A 23,812-nucleotide genomic window follows, 5' to 3' on the forward strand; every position below is an offset into this window, starting at 1 on the left:
ATCCCCTTCAGATAACAACATACAAGGTTTGTGATGAACATCTATCAAAAACCGATGTTTGAACGTCCCTGGGCTTAGCTTTGGGAACAGAGGAGGAGAAATAGGTAGTATCTGGACGCAAGCCATGGAGGATGACCACCAAGAGGTCCAGGGCAAGATAGATGCGTGGCTCCTCTGTATGAATTAAAAAAGGGTGCCCCTTCCCAAGGAGAGCAGCCTGAATTTCACTCTCATTTACCCCTCCGGCCCATGTCCTTGTCCATGAGCAACCTGCTCAACTGCACCTGGCCGCTAAGAGGGTGTACTGACCAGTTAGTTGATGCTGTCTCAATACATGCAAAAGTATGAGAAATAACCCTGGATTTTAAACTACCTCTATCGTTAAATTTTATGTTAGACTGACTGCCCATCACATTACACAACAATCAATTTGCCTAGAATCTAAATGAAGCAAGGGTATGGATTCTTGTTTTCCCCTTGTCTTCTGGTCTCCTCTTGGCCTTCTCAGACCCAATCCCCAAGAAAATCAACCACTAACTTATCATTTTTTTTTTTCCAGTTAGAAGAAACATGGATTCAACTTCGTGAAAATACATTATGCTTTCATGGCTGGCTCGAAGGCAGTCCTACTGAGTGACCTCAGTAAACCCAGCAAGTCATCACTGGAAACTTTACATGCGTGTCTTCTGAACTGAACAAGAACACCGCTGGATTAAGAATCAGAAGACTCGCTGCCCAAACCAACTGTGCTGGTCTGGGCGGCAATCACGGGGGCAAGCCTCTAGGTCTCAGGTAACAATAACCGTAACCGCAACAACAGTTCACATGCACTGAGCGCTGACCCTGTACCTGCTTCATGTGCATTAACACATTTGAACTTTACAGGAACCCTAAGAGATACAGTTATTATCTTTACAGATGCAGAAACTGAGGCTCAGAGAGGCTTAGAGGCCTGTCCAAGGTTACACAACGAGGAAGCGCCAGTAAAATGAGGAGGTGATATCAGATGATTATAAAAGTCCATCCCGCTGAAATGTAATCTGTGATTCCAGCCAGGAGAACAGGGAACAGGTGTCAAAACTGCCGACCAGATTTCCCAGGAGGTTATTCCTCTTACAGTAACATGAACGTGAAAGAAACGTTCCGTTTGCCGTGCTGTATACAATTCCACGACTGTACCCCATTGCCCTCAGCAAACGTGGTTTCTACTGGAAGAGCCTTCCTCCCCCCAGATGGAACCTCTGCTGTGGCATCTCTGCCCTGAACCAGGCGGATGCAGAGGAGCGGCCTGGAAGTGTGCAGTGAAATGAAAATGGAGGCCCCGGGCAGTTCGCATTTTGGACCCAAGTTTAAAAACAAACTGGATGCTTTAAACAACATTTCCAAGAAACCTGAGAGCTTTCTACTAAAAACTTCCTTTCCCAGGAAGCGGGCGGAGAGAATCCTATCCAGGCCCCCAGCCGCCGTGACTTGTTGAGATGGGGCTAATGGGTCATCAGCAGCGTCATCCGCTGACCAACTTAACCCTGCGCATGAGTGAACGAAGCAGCAGACGCTGAAGCCAGTGCCCCTGCTGAGCTGCCTCCTCCACAATCTGCGCTATCATGTGTCCCAAGCGAGCTCGTTTCTTGGGGGATGTGTTCTACACCACATCAAAATCCAAACAGTGAGGAGGAAGCCTCAAAATCCCCATCGGAATGATAAAACGTATGTATGCAAATCATCAGATTGTGAATTACCTGTGTCAGGAATTTTAAATGAAAAACTACAATATCTTTATATCTCAGAAAAGTCTTCATCGAAGTTATTAAGAAAAGTCCTTTTGATCCAATTTAGAAAGCAGCGCGTTCTTGCTCGACAAATACAGTATTTTACATATGACTTTCCAATGTTTAGGTAAGTGATGCTTCAAAACCATCTCATAACCAAAAATTGCCTAAGGAATTCTGAAATATAGAGTATTCATAGCTTTAAAAAATGTTAAAAGCAGATAAATCCAGGTTTTACTATAATCTCTGTGAGGACAAACATATTTTTAAAAGAAAGGTTAACATCAAAATGCCTTCATCAAAATGTGCGAAATTATAGCTGTTTTCTAAAATATGGATGAATCTTAGAAACAGAATATTTAGTTAAATAAGTAAATTCTAGGAGACCATTTACAGTACAGTACAAATGGGGTAACCACATTTCCTGTTGTGCCAAGAACCTTCCTAGTTTATGCCTATTGCCTTGTAATTATTAATAGCAACCCTTCCTGCCCCCAAAGTGTCTCAGCTCAGCTGAAAAATGATACAGTCATTCTAAGTATGTTTCTATAAATACATTTCTATAAATCTCAAAATTAAACAAAACTAATGATATATACTCTATGAATTTTTACAATAAAATTCTTCAAAAAACCCCAAAAAGAACCATTAAAAAATATTCAGAGAGTATTTGGGGCAGGGGAGAGGAAGAAGCCTGAAGAGAAGGGAGGAACACACAGGTAGGCACACAACACTGGTGATACTCCAATTCTTAAACTGGATGGTGGGTTCATGAGTATTCTTTGATAGTTATGTCTCACGATTAGCATGTTCTATACATTTATATATATGTTTATATATAAAACATTCCATCATGAGCTTTTTTTAAATATAAAAGAAATAGAATGGTAAGAAGGGATAAAACTACCATCCATGCTTTCAAGAGAACAGAGTAAACTATTAGAAGATTTATCAGCAATTTAATACAGTTCTAATAGGTTAGTAAGAGGCGCTTTCTGGCAGCCACCTAGACTGTGCTCGCAAAGTTACAAGGGAAAAAATTACATTTAGTTTGCTGATACAAGAAATGGGTGATGCTGACATAAGAAAGCTGGACGCAACAGACAAATAAGCCTACGTACACAATAAAGGAAGCAGAAGATACAGGGGCAGTAAGACCACTGAAATACGAATGCAAGAGTTAACTGGAACATGAACTCCTCGTATCAAAATCAGAAGGTCCATTTCTATCAGTAACGAGGACCTGAAGGTGTGCGGGCCAAGTAAAACACAGGGGAGTGTAAACACGAAACACGGGCCACACAATATCCGTCCTGGCATAAATTAAACAGAACCATACGAACTAAGGCCAGTCCTCGCACACAGTCTCACCTTGGTGGCACTTACCAACAGAGCACCTTAGTGAACAGAAGCATTACAAAATTCGCTAAGAATAAATAATTTTCTAGCATGAGGTGAATGTCCAAGCCAAAAATATTAAAGTAATTGGTGATTTTATTGAGTGTTTATATTCATTAGTTGAGTATCTTTAGGAACTGGAACTCTCAAATGCTTTGGTGACAATTCACATCACCAGGTTTTTCAACAGTAAGAAAGCAGTGGCATGCGTGTTGCTCTCGATGAACACTAGGTCTGTCTTGACTACAGAGTAAAATAGTAGTTACTGAGAAATGAATACCTGGAATACTTGCAGGAGAAATCGGGCCAGATCGCGACTGGTTGCTGCCCACAGGAGAGCCGACAGGAGAAGGCGATGGGCCCCCAGGGATGCTGGAGAGATGGGGGGATGCGTGCGGAGAGAAAGGTGACTGAGCTGGGTTGCTCTGATCCCCTTGGCTGCTCGTGGACCCAGACGCACTGACTGCTGAGCTCAGAGTTGCCTCCGTTCCCGTGGGGAGGTCATCGATGGAGCCAGACAGGTCCTGAGAAAGAAAGAAAGAAACACCATATATTTATGGAGTAACACACTCGGACCCATACCTGACCAAAAAACGATTTAAAAATCCTAACAATGTCCCTTTCAGAGACAGTTTTTCTTAGATAATTCCCAAAATTCAGAGTGTGGCCACTTGTTATTAGAAGACTTCCAGGAGGTCTCTTGTGAGTTGAACCCTAAGATCTGTTCCAGCCCCAAAAAGTAAATAAAGTTGTACCTCTCTTTCATAAAGCCATCTGACAGCTTTCCTTTAAGCTGCCAGCACCTAGTCCAACACACATGTTCAAAGAGTCACAGGAAACAGCACTTGAGGTGGTGACTTACCATCTGAATGGAATGGTGGCTTCAACACTGAAAACTACTGTTCCGGATCCTTCTATTTAGAGTCAACATTGAAGGACTGCTTGAATTTCAAACTATAATATTCTAATGGAAGAGCAATTATTTATTTATTTATTTGAGAGAGTGCACATGTGCGTGTGTGTGTGAGCAGGAGGAGGGGCAGAGGGAGAGAGAGGGAATCTTAAGTAGACTCTGCACCGAGCATGCAGCCCAATGTGGGACCTGATCTCACGACCCTGAGACAAAATCAGGACTTGGGTGCTCAACACACTGAGCCACCCAGGCGCCCCACAGAACAGCAAAATTTTAACCAAACCTTGTGGTGAGAAATTCTTGCATTCTAAGTAACTGTAAGTGCCATTATAATAAAATAGTAATATGTATGTTTCTGAATGATAATGTGAATATAAACCCCTGTGAGGTTATGTTGGCAGAAATGAGTCCTAATGTTATACCTTATTTTTTTATAACAATTTTAAGCTAAAGAAACAATTTTTAGTGCCAACTAATTTGTTCCTAACACCCTCTAAGGCAGTTGTTAAAATCACCGTTTGACAGATACAGAAACTGAAGCTCAGCTAGTCAGTTACGGTCGAAGGTGACCCCACTGAGGACAGAACCATCTGCTAAAGGGGACGAAGGGAGGCTGAGGGAGGAGAAAGGAGAAAAACAGGCTTCTGCACCCTCGTCAGACTGAAAGGAGGAGAGACTTTAGTCTGGCCTTCCTCACCGCCGTGGCACCAGGGCCCAGAATGGCGCTCAGTCCCACGGCACAGACCGGCAGTCCTGCTCACGCAGCAGGTGCTCAGTCGGCCAGGCCGGCCTGTGATCCCAGGTCACAAGAGTCTGCAGACCCAGGCAGGGCGCAGAGCCGGGGCGACTGGGCTCTCAGGGCTGCCGTGTGGTATATAGTTACGTGTCTTGATGATCCAGGACTAAATGCTACAGAACGGGATCAGAAATGCTGGATGATGCTACAGTCTACAAAGCACATTCAATTCTAATTTATACCCTCGACTCATTCAACTTTATTAATTTTACCTCACTGCTTACTACAGGGACGTCTAAAACTAGGGCTTGGAAAACTGGTGGAGGTGGATGCTTAGGATCTAAAGAATGAATCTAGACCAGCAAATACAAAAGGGAGCAGGTAAAGCACAGCTGGTTATGGCTCTTCAGGGTCCCCCCAAATGTCAAAAAGCAAACTCAGGATGAGGATCCCAGTCTCCTGGAAAGTTTATCTGTTAACCATCTGCTATATCATATAATTAACTTCTCTCTTTTTTTTAACAGCAAAATTGCCAATGATTAAAAAATACCTTCTAAATAGCTATGAAAGCCTCACAAAAATGAATGTTACGGAAAAACAAAAATTTCTTATGCTAAGAAGAATAACATCTAAGTAGAGAGTACTCTTCAAGGTCATACAACCATGCTTATGAATAACAAACATAATAGTAACAGCGTAGATTGAACACATCACCACTTGAGAAAGTATCATTAAATTTCCAAAATGAAATGGGGCAAACGGAATCGTATTTTCAGAATCCAGAGGAAAAAAGTAAACATTTCTACCCAGGGCACACAAGTTGCATGATTTTGCACATATTCAGCTGCTAAAACATTGTATTTGACTTGACTACTGGGTTCAACAACAGTTCGATTCAGACTCTTTGAACTGAATACAGCTTTTGCGAAGCAGGGTCAGAAACACAGGATGGTTATTAAGCAAGTGACATGCTACATACAATGGAGAAAATACTCACACTTCAGAAATCAAGGCAAGTATCTGATTTTCTAGAAACAACACTGAAGCCAGCAGAGTGTACACGTGCACACACACTGACTTGCTGAAAGAGAAAACAGGGCAAGTCCCATCAGTCCCTCCCTCCCTCCCTCCCCAGGCCAACGGCTGACTCCTCATGTGCACAGCCTCAGAGTGAGGATGGGTGCCGGGGTGGGGAAGAGTGGTTGGAGTCCTGGATGGTTCTTTAAGTCCCTCCCTTCCTAACTTGATGTAACCAATTCACAGAAGTGCGGAGGGACCCCCAGCAGGGCTCTTCAAAGCATTGCAGCCTCTGGCCGGGGGCTCAGACTGGACCCTGCCTATTTTTGCTTTGCCACCAGCTGAATGTTCTTAAACGACTGAAAAAAAAAAAAAAATGAAGAGCAATACTTTGTGATCTATGAAAAATACTTGCAATTCAAATTTCAGTGTCTGTAAGGTTTTACTGGAACACTGTCCCCGCCATTCCTTTATGTGTGGCCCATGGCTGCTACAGGGACCCCGTGGCCCGCAAAGCCTAAAATATTTACCATGGGGCCCTTTCAGGGAAAGCGTGCCAACCCCCGATTCAGAGAGCGGCGGGATTCCTGGTATAGCCTCTACGGCCGCTGCCTCTCCCTTGGGGTAAAGAGAGAGAGACGGGCCCCAGCTGAAGTGCGTGGTGACACACTGCCCGGCAGGACCTGTCGGCGCTTCCCCAAGAACAGGCGCTGGCTGCACGGCTGCATCCACCGGGGAAACACTGAATGGGAGCCAGAGAGAGCCGTGCTCTCTGCAGGTACCCGAATCACCCAGGGAGGCCCCCCGTGAGGATGGCTGGTGGGCTCCAGGTGTAGACGCACTCCCTTAATACCTCACGAATGTGTATCACTAATAAACAAAGGGTCAATCAGACAAAATCAGTTGGGGCGGGGAGAATAGGATTTGATGCTTCTTTGGAGAAAAAGAAATCGGTAGATAACTAGATATAAAACCATTCTCTTTTATTATACTACATATGGGATTAAACACAGAAAAGACTTGACATAGATTTGATTTTTTAAAACATCATTATTTGAAGTTAAATAATCTTATGCAAATCTTTCTTCATAAAACAAAACAAAACAAAACAAAAAACCCAAATTGTTACTTGGAAATTTGTAAAATTCTCTACATGACCTATAAATTCCTTCCCTGTCCTCCCTTAAAATTCCAAGTTATGGCTGAACAAGTGACATGGATGGGTGTTAAGAAGGCTCCAGTCAAGCTGCAAAAGCATGAAAAACATTTCTGTTATTCAACAAGCTGATTGAGGAAATACCAAGAGAAAAATATAAAAACGGTGGCTTTCTTAGTGCTCACATGTCATCAGAATTTCAGGGCTGACTAGACCTCAGTGTAACAGAAGAGTAATAAAAAGATATAATTTCTATATTACTATTATACATACACGTAACTTTTATATGTAAATTATAGAGAAATATTCCCGCCCTGCAGACGCTTAGGGTATCCATATGTATAGCTATCTTAAAACATGTTAATAAAAGAAGTTCAACGGTGGTTTAAACATTCAGCCTAGTTAACAAAGAAGCTCTGTAACTAATACTCCTCTGGAGGACAATTTAGTCAGCAGGGCACCAACTCTATTCTTCCTTTGTAAGTACTATCAGATCTATGATGTCTGGAAAGAACAGAGAGACCTTACTGCATCTCATTCTAACCAAGGCACCTTCAAGCTACAGTGCTTCCATTTATCTTGCTGGGAAGCTGGCAGGTAAGGTAATGGCAGGGAGGACTCTTTGAAGGGGCCGGAGTCCCCCTGCCCCACAGCATTCCTGGCATCTTTCCTTTGTATGGACGGGAGTGACGGGTGAGGTAATGACTTCATGGGCTCCTACAGAGTAAATTCAGGATTTTGCCAGGACAGCCTGAGTTGGTAAAATCTTGCTCTCGAGTTGGGTTTTCAGTATCTGACATCACTCAGGATATTGACTACTTTCCAGCACACCAAAAATAATATAACTTCTACTGTCGATGGTTAATTTATTTTTTAGAAAATCAATGCCTTAAAAAAGAAAAGCTTGTTTTGCTTTAAAATTTAATTTAAGTGAAAGTTCCCTGCAAAGACTTTCCCTCTGTAAACCATCATCTCTGCACCCTCTGTCCATGTAAAATTTTCATTCTAATCCAAGTGACAAGTATAAGAGATTTCACTGCACTTGGAATGAAATGCCACCAGGGAGCAATAACAATCCTATCAAGACTCTGACAAGAGAAACACTTATGAATTAACACAGAGCACAAATATGTTCCTGATTCAATACAATGGGACAGGGTGGGGAAGGGCGGTGACAGGGCAGTGATGGATATGGGAACATGCCATGAAGGAGGAGCATAGGAAGAATTTTTAGAGATCTACATAAATGCAAAACAGACCTACAACATTATAAATATTCTCTTTCAGGTCTACATATTATCTATGATCCTCCCTAAAAATACTGTTAGTATATTATGACTTACTACATCAAGAGGCATCTTTGGCTTTGATGGAATTCAATTTATCTAGGAAGGTAGTAGCTGCCTCAAGGATAAATTCCGTCAATCCTGGTGATGTCTTACTGTCTCAAAGACCTGGGAATAAGTCAGAAAATCTTACTCCCTTGTTTAATTAAATAAGCGGGTTTTAAAAAAAGCAAATCAACTCCAAATTCCTCTAAGCTGTGGTCCTCAATACAATTCGTTGATAGCATCAGATCAGCATCTGATAGAGAACTGGAGAGGAGCGCACACATTTGGGCATCTCTTGCTCAGAAGTGCCCCAAGAGAGCACGAGGATAAACACTGAATTAGAAACAGAGAAGATATTTCAATCAATGAGACTAGTTCAGGTCTCTTGTTTAAGGATTTTAATAGGGTACAGTTAATGATTTCTCACTGTGACTTCCCATGGGTTTGACGCACCGGTTAAAATGCCAGTTCAATGGTCTTTTAAAAAGTCTCTCAGTCATCTTCAAAAGCAGGAATAGTGTCTCTTCTCCTTTTTAGAATATTGAGTATAAAATTCAGGCATGCATTTTTTTCTTTTTCTCTCTCCAACTAGACCCTAACTTTCTTAAGGGCCGTGTGATTCCTTCTGCCAGGTGTGGTGTTAAAGAGAGGATGCGTTTCACTGGTCTCTGGCGAATGTCACTGAATTTATATGCTCTGTGGTAAAATACAGCTGCAAACACCATACAAAGTAAGCTAGCACATGCAAATCTTTCTAAATATTTACCATAAATGCTCTAGTGAAAACTACTGACTTCACTATTAAAATTTAGCAACGAATTCTCAGCCCTCTGTTTCCAATTAGCATCCCTGAGGCTAGCCACCCCCAGCCTCATTAGACTGCTTAGTTTTTTACAAACTGATACTTCACACACTGTGAAATCACTTCATACCTTCCAACTTTATTTTAGAACTATCATTTTGGACATGTGATACAAACACACCTTGAAACTGATATTAGAATTGAGTCAATAATTGGACCGACGTACACACAAAAGGAAAAACCTCACAGTGACTCTGTTCACTCTCTATGATGTTAGCAGGTTTCTTCTCGGCACAAACCCGTGTGCAACCCACCAAAGTCCCTGCTGCTTTCATTTGTCTAGACAGCAAATGAGTTAAAAGCTTAGGCTTCCTGTCTAAATGAATAAAAAAATGCAAAGGCACAGAAAAACAGAATCCATGAAAAAAAAATCCTTCAAAGCAGTAATTTTTAGGCTCTAAAAGCATCTTCTTTCCAAGTTATATATATCACTTTCTATTTAAACATGTCCAAATAACAAATATTTATCTCTTCATTGTATGTGACAATATATACAACACATAGCCTTAAGATGTACGAGGCCAACTGGAAAAAAAAAAAAAAAGTGTTTGATGTTAATTTAAACATAGTCACAAGCTCCAAAAATGACAAACCCCTAGCCAAAGCCAAGGATAAATGCAAAGAAAATTCATGAGTCAAAATTCATTGTAATGACATAGCCAAGAACCGCTTTCCTTTTCTCAAGCCAAGATTCCATTATGGGTAACTCTCATTTTAATGGGACATTTATAGGGTAATCAACTAAACTGATACTTCACAAAAGCAGGATTCAGAGTTAAGCATAGTATCATAAGCAAAAGTTGTTAATATGGTTATATTTCCTTTGATTTTTAAAAATCAGCACCTAAAATAGAAGCTAGCCTCAAAGGTCCTTGGGTTAGAACTCCTGATATGAAATGTGCTGCCATTCTAAATTTAGATGTGGTAAACAATATAAGTATGAAGTATGCATCATGTAAGGGAATTTTTTTCCATTGCAGAAGCCCCAAGGGGATCCTAAATTATTCTCAGTTTCTGAACTCTGCCCAGGGAGATTCTCTGTTCTTCCACTATTAACAACAGTCTCAAGATGTTGTGTAGGCTAGGAAGAACAACAAACAGACCCTTTAACACAGTATGGGCAGTCTTGAACTTAAAAATTATTTGGTAAGAAAATGTATTTATAGTTTTCTTTTCACTCTATGGAATTTGGGATTTACTTTCATCTGGAAATAACATCACCCTGCTTGGTTACACTACTAGGACTGTGCTCACAAATGATAATGATAATGAACATAATCATCACGATTTTTTAGTAACAACAACTGTTATTACCACTGATTTACCATCTTCTAAGTACCAGAGATATTATGTATTATTTTCTTATATGATGAATCTACAGCATCTTATTAGCTCCCAATCTCTTGTTCCTACCAAAATGTTTTTTAACTGATTTCATTGTCCAACACAGCCAAGAGCCTCCAGACCCCTCCTAACCTCAAGCCAAAGCCCAAGTCAGTGCTGAAAACACTAAACAAGCCTCTCGTGTGAATAAATACAGGCCCTTCGTTATTCCAAGAGCAATGGCATCTTAAAGAAGACACTTATTAATACAAATGACAGACCACCGGTGAAGTTAAAACTACATAATAAAGTGAGGATAATGAGTAATTTGGGGAGAGATTCTGTACTGCGGCCTGCCCTATCTAAGGTCTGCAGATGAAGCTGTGGGGGCAGGTGGGTGCGAGGAGATGGGGAAAAAGGTAGAAGGCAGTTTGTACATATGAATGACATTTGATATTTAAATGCTGGCCTATACTGTGATCCTATACACTTAAATGTCCCTTTCTCATGGAGTCTCAATGAAAAGCAACAGACAGCTAAAGAGATGAATTCTCAAGGAAGGAAGGACTTCTGTGATGGAGAGGTGCATCAGCAAGAAAGCGGAATACAGAACGGGTGTCCTCAGCCTGCGCACGGTGGCCCAGGGGCTGCTGTCTGAGACGGTCCAGACCAGGAGCGAACGTGCACCCTCTGGATGAGTGGTGGGCAGGAGACTGGAAGCAGAGAGAACAATGTGGAAGGCAAGAGCTCTGGGAGGGACGCCATTGTGGAGCAGAGAGGAGAAGCGCGCCAGGAAGCTGAGAAATAGAGGCTGAGTGAGGGGGGAGGATGAGGCCAGCTGGGAGCCACCTCTGTCCACTGACACCAAGCCACACGTGTTTACACTTTTTAGGAGCCAGGGAGCCAACGGAGGTCTAACAGGTGACTTCTCATATTATCAGAGAAGGAAAAGGAATGGAAAGAAATGTTAGAACATTTTAAAGAAAAAAAAAAAATCACGTTTTCAAGTGTTTATGAACAAAGAATGCTTTCAGAACATGACTAAAATTATAGGTACCACTAAGAAGAAATTTGTAGAAAGGTTTTTCAAGATCTATATATTTTAGCATTATATAAAATTTAACAAATGAAGGAACAACAGCAATGACAGCAAGTGCCTCCATCACTAGAGTCCAGGTTAGGCAGGGGTGTGTTTCCTAGACCGCAGGAATCCCGGGGAGTCTACACAGCTGCCCCACTCATTTCAGTTCTGTGTAAGAATCAATGGACAAATGAGTTGAAATATATACACCTGACCCTTAAAACAGCACAGCAGTGTCTAAAATGCTGAAATAGTCGGCAGAACTTTAAGGAGAAATAGGATATTTGCATTGCTTCAAATATATTGCTTCAGGGCGCCTGGGTGGCTCAGTTGGTTAGGCGACTGCCTTCGGCTCAGGTCATGATCCTGGAGTCCCGGGATCGAGTCCCACATCGGGCTCCCTGCTCAGCAGGGAGTCTGCTTCTCCCTCTGACCCTCCTCCCTCTCATGCTCTCTGTCTCTCATTCTCTCTCTCGCAAATAAATAAAATCTTAAAAAAAAAAAAAAAAAAAAATATATTGCTTCAAATATAATTATGAGTAACATCTGGCTTTAACAGATTCTATTTTTTACATATCCTCCTCCAAAACCATTGGTGGCAAGTCCTAAGACATGTAGTTATAATGGGGCGGGGGGGGGGGCGCGGTTTCAGCTATTTATACGCGGGACGAGGGACACGGGTTTATGGGTTTGTGCTTTACAAATATCAATATGTCAGGTATGAGACTGGAAGGTATGAATGACCCATGTGCTTTGAAAGCAAACTGACAAACTAACAAGATCTGAAAATATGTAAGATTTAGAGTCTGTCTACTGATACCAGTTTTTATTGCTGAAAGCATGTCATAAATCTTTATAACAGAAAAGCAATCAACACCACCTTTTGCGTCTCTCATGGTAAAAAACTACTGTTTATCTTAGAAGTACAATGCTTAGCACGTTGAAATTCTGAAAATAAAACTTAAAAACAAAAAGGCATGAACGCTCAGGAGACATTTATTTCTTCAGTACATAGCAATGAAATACTTTAAAATAGTAAGACCTATAGGAATGCAAATAAATTAGCAACTTAAAAAAAAAAAAAAAACCAAACAGAAGAACACCCAACTCACAAATTGTACTGAGTCTACATGGAATAAAGGGAAGTTTTATTTATCCAACAATACTAAAACTTAGTCATTTTGACATTTTCCCTATTCACATGAACCATATGAACACATGTTCTTGTTCTAATCCCTCCCTGGATTTTTCAAAAACTTTTTATTTTGAAATGACTTTAGATTTCTATGAAAGTGGCAGAGTGCTGAGCGTTCTTATGCGCCCTCCACCCAGGCTCCCTCATGTCAACATTGTTAAGTAACCAAGGCACATTTATCTTTCCATTTGTGTTTGGCTGGTGTTTTCTCATGATGAGGCTGAGGTTATAGATTTGGGGGGAGAATATCACAGGGTGAAGTGTCCTTTATGAGGCATCCTATGAGGGTATGACAGAAACGTGACTTATGAGAGGTGATGTCAACACTGATGACTTGGTTAAGGTGGCATCTGCCAGATTTCTCCAAGTTACGTTAGTTTTCCCCTTTCTATGTCCTATTCACGAGAAGGGAGTCCCTAAGTCCAGCCCATACCTAAAGGAGGGGAATTAAGCTCTACCTCCTAGATGAGTATCAAAGAATTTGTGGGTGTATGTAAAAAATGTACAGAATAAGTAAATGTTTGGGGGGACATATTTGAAGCAATGCAAATATCCTATTTCTCCTTAAAGTTCTGCCCACTATTTCAGCATTTATCAGCGGACGTTGCCCGCAGCAAGGTGTTCTGATGTTGGTTTTCTATTTCCTTCGTTCCTCCTACATTTATTATTTGGAATTCTTCTGCAAGGAAGGACTGTCCTATCTCCATTAAGTTTTGCATGGCCAAGGCAGTTATCTTATATACGTGTTTTGGTGTAACTGAAACTTCTTTATAAGATGAATCGGTGATACTCTTATCAACGATAAATGAAAAAAAAATGAAATAATACTTCCAACTGAGGTTTCATAATTAAAAAACATAGGAGAGAGAAAAATAGGCACTTTGTGCTTTTCTAGACACAGCTCGTGGGAATATAAATTAGTATAACCACTTTGGACAACAATTTGTAAGCACGCTATAAAGCTGAAAGTGCATTTATCTAATGACCCAGGAAGTCTGCTAGTAAGTGTGTACTCTGGCGTATGTATATTAGGAGATATATACACGCACAGAAACATCGTTCTAGTATTGTAACAACAGAAACTGGAGACAAACTAATTCTCCGGCAATATGAATTAGAGATGTATTCAGAAAATGGGATACTACACAGCAGTGAGACTGAATGAGCTAGAGTTAAAAATATTAATATGAAGCTCACAAACAATGTTGATAGAAAGCAAACCAAAAACCCAATGCAGTAACAGGTAATCAACAGAGGACAACAAAGGAGACAAGGCAACAGAGTAGGGGACCATCAATGTGACAGTGGAAATGCAGAGTCCAGAAGAGCCAGTGAGAGTGGGGAGCAGCACTGTTGGATCAGAAGGGAAATGGGAAGAGAAGAGAGAAGGTAGAATAATGTCATGGTCCTCCCTCCGTTCCTTCACCATAGCCGACATGCTACATGGATGGCATCTAAGCCTGAGCAACGTGGTCTAACCGGAAATGGACCTTTGCACTCTTTGCTCGGGGAAGCTGAACTTCCCTCCAAGAGCCATCCATTCCCATCTTAGTAAGGCCGCTCTGCCATGGACAGCAGAATGGGGTGCACGGCGGCTTCCCCTGTGATGCCAAGCCATATTTATCTACTGCAGAACTTCTGAGGGTGGGTTTTAATGAGCTGTTAGCATGTGCCATAATGGAAACTCTGGCGCAAGAGGACTTAACTTCAAACCCCAGCTTTGCCACTTAACTAAGTGACCATACTTAACCTTTTTGTGCTTTGCTCTCTATAAACTGGGGAAAATCCTAGTACCTGCCTAAGAGAGTTGTTGTGAGAATTAAAAGAGAATTTTTTTTTTTTTAAGATTTTATTTATTTGACAGAGAGAGAACAAGCAGGGGGAGAGGCAGAGGGAGAGGGAGAGGCAGGCTCCCCGTTGAGCAGGGAGCCCGATGCGGGGCTCGATCCCAGGACGCTGGGATCATGACCTGAGCCGAAGGCAGATGCTTAACCAGCCGAGTCACCCAGGCGTCCCTTAAAGGAGAAATTGTAGGTAAAAGGACGGGTGCAGTAGGATCCCAGGGAGTCTGAGCTACCGTGACTGTGGGGCACAGGCAGAGGCGTAGGAGAGAGAGCCTGAACTGTGTGGATCGGGGTCCAGGGCAAGGGAGCAGTGAGGTCACAGGGAGTGGCTGAGAGGTGGGAAGGCACTCCTCCCCTCATTTTCCTCATCCCAGTGGGTAATGACAGGGGCTCTGCAGGCCCTAAAACCAAATCCAGTAAGAGGTAGGAACTGGGTTTTAAAATGAAAGCCCCAAAAGTAGTAACCAAAAGAGAAGGGAAATTCTGTATGAAGACGCAGTTTTTCATTTCTCAGGCGCCACGGATCAATCATTCATAAGCTCTTTAATGAGTGAGACAAGGCCGCCTGCACTCTGCTCGTGAATATAGACTTTCTATGATATTTCTATCAATGAGGTTATAACAAGTATTTTAGTATTGGAAAGTGACTCACAGGAGAATGATAAAAAAACAACAACAACACCCATAACGACTCACAATTTAAGAATCACAACACAACGTTAGCACAGAGAGACGACCCTGCTTCAGGAGAAAGTGCTAGATGTAATAAGGGGGTCTGAAGCTGGGTGCCACCAGTGATCAGCTGTGGGCAAGACAACCTAATCTTTTATTCAGTCGTGGAGTGGGGATTATCATGTTTATTTTGTCAATGGGTCAATATAATGAATAAAGCAAATGATAAGGAAACTGTGAAGGGCATCACCTTTAAAACAGAAGATGACTTCCTGATGCTAAGTTATGTATTAGACACAGGATTCAAATCACTCCTGTTTTAAAGAATAAGTTAAAAATAGAATTAATGATGCAATAAATACTGAGGCCACATCAGCTCAAATTCCAATTTCCTTCTTTGAATGATTATCTCCTCTTCAATTATGCCAAAATATCTACAAATGAGTTATTTCTTCAGTATTTACAGATACATTAAAATTATCTCACTAGAAATAGAAAGAACTAGTCTAATGGCTTCAACATAAAAGAAAGCTGAAATTTTTATATTTTCACAGAAATTATTTTTAAGACTTCTGAGTTAATTTAGGAAAAAAGTAGAGAATCCAGAATTTTTTTTTTCTTTTTACAAGATTAGCTGGACTACATTACAGATGGAAAGGTTTTGTGGAGGTTATTTTTATATTTTAAAATGAAATACAACACAGTCAGTACCTCCCTCAAAAGCCAAACTTAAAAACATGAATTTTTCTTATTTTCAGTTATGATTCAGACTCACTTTGATGAGAGGTTTCCAGAAGGAGTCCTTTTCCATCTACGTACGGGGCAGCCGGTCACTTAACACCTCAAGTGCTAGCACTCAAGTGCAATTTTACGTGATAATTTTTCCTAAGAGCATATAACCATTTTATAACCTATTGCTTGTAAAACTGCCTCTCAGAAGGAGGTGGTCATACACCTCTTCAGGGTTTCAGACAGAACCCTGCAAATGCCAATAATGATGATGGTGATATTAGTGCTAATAACTAATGTCATCATCAATAAGGGCCTGGATTCGGTCTGGAAGGACGGCGTGTTGCACCCTCAAACCCGTGACCTCTCAACAGAGCCACTGCTGTGTGTGCAAATGGTGTTACTGAGCCTCACACTTACGGGTAATTGTCCTGTCACTTGGAGCGCATCCCAGGGCCCACGAGGAGAAGGACGATTTTTCTCTGATGGGCACTGGAGTCCACTACTCGCAGCCTCGAAGCCACCACGAGCAGATTAAGACACAGGATTCTGAACGGCGGAAGGGTAAAACTCACATGCTCTTTCCTTTCTAAAACCTCCGAACAGGGAGGGGACTTCAGTAACCTGACGTGCAAGCCCATCAATTGCCTGATTCCTCTTTTATCCCAGTAAATCATAAGTTTTGAAATAAAATTGGACTTAAACTTTAGTCATCAATCTGTAGATCCCTGAAAAGTCTTCTAAATCTCTACATCATATTCCCCTCCTCTAATGAAACTTGCTTTTTAAAGGCATTCATTAGATGTTAGTTGGTTGGGTTTTTTGCTTTGTTTTGTTTTTTAGCTTCATATTGTATCAAACAGTGATCTTTCCAGATGCGGGCCATGGTGGTTACAAAGAATCCGGGCTCTGCAACCACACAGCCCAGCCTGACCCAGCCCCTCTTTCCCAAATTCCAAGGACTCTGGCACATAAGTGAGCCCCACAAGCTTCCACCCCTCCTCTGTAGGTAGTGGGGGGATGATAAAAGTAACGGCCTCAGGGTGTTGATGGGAGAGTTAAACAATTGCTATATCCAAAGCACCAAGCATGATGCCTACCACCAGGTAAGTGCTCACTAAATATTTACTGGGATGTGGGTTTACAGTAATAACTGAGCAGTCCAAATCATGAGTTCTGGAGTAAGAGCAGTGTGAAATCAAGTCCTGGCCCCATCACTTCTTGCACCCAATCTTTGGCAAGTTATTTAACCTCACTGAGCCTCAGATTCACCATCCCCAAAATAGGGAAAATTATCACTTATGCTGTAGTGACAATCACATATAATTATGAATAAGAAGTATTAAGTATATGCTCAATAACCAGTTGCTGTGTACCTATATGCCAACATAACCATATAAATATACACAACATTTCGGACACACGGTTTGTTTTCTTAACACTCTTTGTAATCTAAATCCCATTTTGAGACCAGGAAAAAGAATTTGCAAATGACTTCTAGAAAATCATCTCACTTATAAAATAGGATGAGTAAATAGTGGCATGAATGCATCCTTCCATTCTTTATAACAAATGTTTACCAGATAATTATGTGCCAGGCAAATAGTTATGATAACAATCAATATTATATTAAGTAAATAGCCTTTGGCACTTTAAAATCTAGCATTACCAATGATAAACACTGCATGCCAAAAAGGGATTGGAAAAGGTAATCGGGCCAGGCTGTGAAGCTGTGGTTTAGTTTTTTTCTCCATCACTTCCTAATGGTGTAGACCAGGCAAGTGGATTAACATCCCCAAGCCTCAGTTTCACCATCTATAAAATGGACTTCTGTCTCAAAGATGTGGAGAGAATTGAGCTTAATAAAGAAGCTATTTAATAAATATTATAGCCATCATAATTTTTATTATATCACATAATGTGGGGATAAATTTAAAAAGAAATAACAAGAAAACTAGATATAGCAAAAAAAAAATAGCAAAAAAGTTAGAAGCCACTTAATTGTCAACTTAGTAGTGGGTTATTTAAAATGTATAATAATTATTAAAAATATATGTTAAAAGTATAATTTTTATTGAAAGACTATTGAGTAAAATCAGGTAAAAGCAGAAGACATGATCTATTTGATGTAAAATATATAAAGTATTATATGAATATATATATGCATTTATGTGTACATATAAAATATACTTATGTGCCTTTTTTAATGCCTAAGAGGTATCAGCTGATGCTCAATAAAATGTTAACAGTGGTTATTTTAGGTAATCAGATCTGGGAGAGCTTTTTCTTTCTTCTTTGTACTTGAGCATATATCACTTTAAAAAATGCTGAAGCTTTTTTTTGCAAAAGAAACAAAACAAAAGGGGCCCCTGGAGATTTGAACAGTCTTTCACACAGAGCCACAGCAATAATGAACAGAGTATTAATTTATGCCCACTCTAAGGCAAATGACACATGAACTTTAAAAAAGGCCCATTCAAAAAATGGGTAACAGCTGAATAGTATAGCATGAAATCATACCAGTATTTTCAGAATAGATGTGAAAACAATGTAAATGTATATGGTAAGGAGATGAAAGACAAAGTTGGACAAATAAATTATGCTCATATGCATAGTTTTCACATTTTGTCAGGCTCAGATTTTTTTTTTAAGGTTTTATTTATTTATTTGAGAGAGAGAGAGAGCACGGGCACACATGAGCACGAGCAGAGAAGCAGCAGAGGGAGAGGGACAAGCAGACTCTGTGCTGAACGTGGAGCTCGATGTGGGGCTCGATACCACAACCCTGAGATCATGACCTGAGCTGAAATCAATAGTCAAATGCTCAACTGACTGAGCCACCCAGGCGCCCCTATCAGGCTAAGGCTTTTAATAGAATTTTCCTCATGGTCTCCATTAGCAAGTCTGTTTGTACACAGCTGAGTAAGATGGCTGAAGAAAACTTTAAAAATCAGATAATAGGTAAGCAGAATAAAGCAAAAATATAAAGACTGACTTTAATAGTTTGGCCTTTTGACACAGCAGGCCCCAGCCTAACAAGCCAACCCTCTCAGCAAATATAGACACAGGCACTTCTAGTTAAATGGGTCCTACAGAGCTTATCCCCCCAAAACTGCCATCTTGAACTTGAAGATTCTCAGAAGATACAGAAGTCACGTGTCTCTTGATACTTTAAATAGAATATAAATAGCTATTTTGTCATTGTTGGCAACACTGAAGAAACAGGACCAGTTATTAGAAATACTGAATACCACTGCTTCGGGCTTATGTTATCTCCTATGCTCTCCATAACTCCATACAGAAAACTCCTGTCAAGGGTCTCATTTTTAAGAGTTAGATGTTCTACATTATTGATTTTCTTTTACTCCCAAAGAAAATTACAATTTCTAACACAATTCTCTCTGTGAATTGATGCTTTTCAATTTCCTACTTCATTTGGAAATTGTGGAAGAAAGCAAACAAGGAAGAATAAACAGGTTCTTAAAGTATCCAAAAGGAGTTGAAATAATAGCCAGAGTATTATAAAATTATAACCTGAGGTAAATTTGTTCTACTGAGCTCACTTTAACTCTCAGAATGAGGAACCACATGAGACTGTTGAGGAGCGCCATACTGGTCCATCAGTTTGTAGACTGTGATAGGACTTCCTGTGACTCGTGCTTGTATAGAACAGACCTGTCTCTTCTTGCCTTCCAGGAGCCTGTCCTCTTCTGAATTTTCCTCAACGCTCAAGGAGGTATGACATCGTATTAAGGAAAAAAATGGATTTGGGTTCTGAGAATAAATGCAATATATACATATTTAAAACCATGTATATAAAAATTGGTGAAAACTACTTATGAATTAAATAAAAGAGGAGTGAAGGAAAATGTAAAACTACAACAAGCCTCGCAATCTGTTAGGAGCTGAATGAGTGCCAGTTTGTGGGCCTCGGGGCTCGGTAGGATTTCTCTGTACAGTGCCAAACTCCAACAATATTGTTATGGTTAGAAAGGAATTTCTCACAAGAGCTAACAAAGGCAGAAGGTCATAAATAAACCCAGCAGGATTGCCTTGTCAGTTCTCATTATTAGCGCTGCAGGCACGGGCTTTTCTATGGGCTTCTTACAGGTTCATTTAAGTGTAAGAGTTCCTCCTTGAAAATTCACAAACTCATAAATAAAATGGTTCTTAACCCAGCAAACAAAAATACTTGAAAAGTAAGAAAATAAGTAAGCAAGTAAATAAATAAAGGACAAGAATCAGGGCCAAGGGCCGAGCTTGGCCTTGCGTTTCCGAGAGCTGCAATAGCGTAACTCCTGGCCTTAGCACCCCAGCAGTGACCAACAGGATGCTCTGCTTTCTCACCACAAATACGGTCTGCAGAATGCTATCTGGGCAGGAAATGAAGCTGAGCTCCTAAACTGATGCTGACATGTGTTATAAACTGAGGGAAGCACAGCTGTGGGATCATTACTGCAATTACGAAGTGACATTTAGTGTGAACTTTATTTTGCTGAAGTTTTTACCTAGTAACAAAAAAAGGGGGGTACAAGTCTATTAACGATAGGGAGGGATGTTGATTTTCAGCCATTAAAAAATAGGACTGTATTAGTGGGTCTTTAAAGATGGACATTGCCTGTTACCTAAGTCAGATTTACCTCTTGGAGCTCTTATCAGTGCCTCTGAATAGAACAGAAGATTTAGTTCTGTAATATTTAAAAACTGAGATGCAAATCTCAATTCTTTCTCAATTTTATATTCTTCTAGTCCAAGAAAAGCAGAGAACAAGCTTCCCATTATCCCAATACAGATACTAATTCGAAGGAGAAATGATCTGATAAACTTGATTCCATTTACTAGTAACTCAAAACAAGAATATACTTTCCTTCAACGAGAAAAATATATATTAAAGTGTTGTCTTTTTTCTTTAAAAAGAAAGAGAAACAAAAGTGGTATTTTAAAGTAATATAGCTCATTATTCTGGAGTGGTGGGGGGTGGGAGGGATGGGGTGGCTGGGTGATGGACATTGGGGAGGGTATGTGCTATGGTGAGCACTGTGAATAGTGCAAGACTATTGAATCACAGACCTGTACCCCTGAAACAAATAATACATTAAATGTTAAAAAAAAAAAGAAGAAGAAGATAGCAGGAGGGGAAGAATGAAGAGGCAGAAATCGGAGGGGGAGACGAACCATGAGAGACGATGGACTCTGAAAAACAAACTGAGGGTTCTAGAGGGGAGGGGGTGGGGGGATGGGTTAGCCTGGTGATGGGTATTAAAGAGGGCACGTTCTGCACGGAGCACTGGGTGTTATATGCAAACAATGAATCATGGATCACTACATCGAAAACTAATGATGTAATGTATGGTGATTAACATAACATAATAATTAAAAAAAAAAAAAAAAAAAAAAGACGAGGAACACATCAGAAAACACAACAGAAAGTAAAAATCCTCAGTAGTGCCACAACGCAGAGCTAGCCCAGTTCTAACATTTTGCCATATTTCCTTCTACTCCTTTTTCTTACGTAGAGCACAATAGCTGATCTTTAAGCTTGATATGTATGCAGAACCAAGTTAGGTACCTAGTGACCCACTTGCCATCTTCTATCAAGAAAGTGAACCTTTTGGGGTGCCTGGGTGGCTCTGTCGTTAAGTGTCTGCCTTCGGCTCAGGTCATGATCTCGGGTCCTGGGATCGAGCCCCACATCGGGCTCCCTGCTCTGCGGGAAGCCTGCTTCTCCCTCTCCCACTCCCCCTGCTTGTGATCCCTCTCTCACTGTGTCTCTCTCTGTCAAATAAATAAATAAAATCTTAAAAAAAAAAAAAAACCTCATAAAAAAAGAAAGTGAACCTTTTGTTTCCCAGATGATTTTCAGTTTTGTAATTTGGGCGTCTTTTTAATATAACTGTAAATTTAAAAAATTATAATCAGTGTTCCACATCATCTCCTTTAAGTGACCAATTACGGTTTACAGAACAATGCTGTTCTCATAGGCGGGGATGCTGGAATGCGGTTTTGTGTCGTCACCCACTCACCCACTCAGTCGAAGAAGCTGGGCTAGGAGTGCTCACATGCTACAGTGGAAGGTATGTTTGCAGAATTACTTTTCGCTGGCTTGCAGCCTCTCATTACCCACCACTCATGATTATTAGTGTCAAGCTGATGTTGAATTCTTCCCAGAGAAAAGTCTCCATGTTTGCTTTAGATTTTGGCAATTGGTCTATATTCTCAGCATTCAAATGGGATTGCCCTTGAAGAACCTAACATTACTGGTACAAGGAACGTGAATAAATGCTGAAAAGTGGGGAGTTTAAGTGTCTAAGAATGGTAAGAGGCTCAGACAGGTCTTACTTTCTTTGGCGAGAACGTATCTGAAACGGTAAGTAACTACATTAACTGTAGCCTAGACAAGGAATCCGTGCTGTTACATCTCCAGTAGGCTGCAAACATCATAGCACATTTTTTGGTTAGCAGCTTTATATCCAGGTAGCCCATGGTTGACAATGGTAGGCCATAAAGATACTCAGGAACTTACTACTGAATATTCTGCCAACAGAAAGAAATAATAAACATAAGATCCCTAAATCTGACACAGGTAGAATATGAGTAGCATGTAAAAAAATAAAAGTTTTAGACTATTTTTAGACTTCAACAGCTAATCCATGCTAGTATTAACCAAACTATATTTCATCAATTCTTAGAACTGTTTAGCAAATTGTTAATGGGGCTCACACACAATATTTCAGGTAGAAACGTGATAGAAGCATTAAAACATGGGAAGAGCAATAAAATAAGTCACTGAGATGTAATATACAGCACGGTGACTATATTATATACTACGGTTAACAGTACTGTCTATTTCAAAGTTGCTAAGAGAATAAATCTTAAAGCTTTCAGCACAAGAAAAATAACTGTGTAACAAATGTACAGTGATAGATATCAGACTTACTGTGATTATTTCAATACATATAAATATTGAATCATGTTGCATACGTGAAACTAATATAATGTTCTAAGTCAATTATATCTAAATAAATAAATATTTATAAAACAAACAACACGGGGAGAGCAAAGTTTGACTCCTTTGGAAGAGAAACACTTATGAGGAACTGTTAGGAACAGTACAGAGTTTTCAGAACTAAAAAAAAAAAAGCCACAGTAAACACTTACTCCAGTCCTTTGTTTTTAGAATGTGAAACTGAGGACCAGAGACTAAATTATTTACATTAAAACTATGCCCGGGTTCTATAGACACAGACTATATTAGAATGCAGTTTTCTAGGTATGCTTATTAACAAAATGTTACCACTAATAATGACAGCCTCATCCCAGAGCTGAAAGGACAAAGAGAGAGAAAGAGGGAGGGAGGGAGGGAAGGAAAGGGAGCAGGGAGGGGGAAAGAAAGAGAGGGAGGGAAAAGGAGGAGGGAGGGGGAAAGAAAGAGAGGGAGGGAGAGGGAGGAGGGAGGGGGAAAGAAAGAGAGGGAGGGAGAGGGAGGAGAGGGAGGGAGAGAAAGAGGGAGAGAGGAAGGAGGAGGGGGGATGGGAGAGAGAGAGGAAGAAGGGAGGAGGGGGGAGAGGGACAGAGGGAGAGAAGAGGCGCATGAACATGCGCTGGTCACAAGAGCACCCCTAGACCTACTGAAGTGCATTTTCTAATAGTTATTGTTTTACACTGTGTATCTTGGTACGTGACTCTATCTCAAAATCCCACTTCATTTAGTAAATAAGGGCATGACTCTAAGTGATAAAAGGAAGAACATGCAAAACCATGTAGCAGAGATGTCCCAATTTGTGTA

The 23,812-nt window shown here is 40.6% G+C and overlaps 1 protein-coding gene across 13 annotated transcripts in view; it reads right to left on the minus strand.

Annotated features, from left to right (window-relative positions):
• Positions 1-23,812, minus strand: part of ARID1B (AT-rich interaction domain 1B) — a 440,094-nt gene that overhangs the window by 129,407 nt on the left and 286,875 nt on the right. For all 13 annotated transcript variants that reach the window (XM_078054524.1, XM_078054525.1, XM_078054529.1 and 10 more), the window contains one exon: positions 3,448-3,691. In XM_078054524.1, the coding sequence (XP_077910650.1) occupies positions 3,448-3,691 (244 nt within the window). The remainder of the gene's footprint in view (positions 1-3,447; positions 3,692-23,812) is intronic.

Source organism: Halichoerus grypus, chromosome 9 (assembly GCF_964656455.1).
Source record: "Halichoerus grypus chromosome 9, mHalGry1.hap1.1, whole genome shotgun sequence".
Lineage (NCBI taxonomy): Eukaryota > Metazoa > Chordata > Mammalia > Carnivora > Phocidae > Halichoerus > Halichoerus grypus.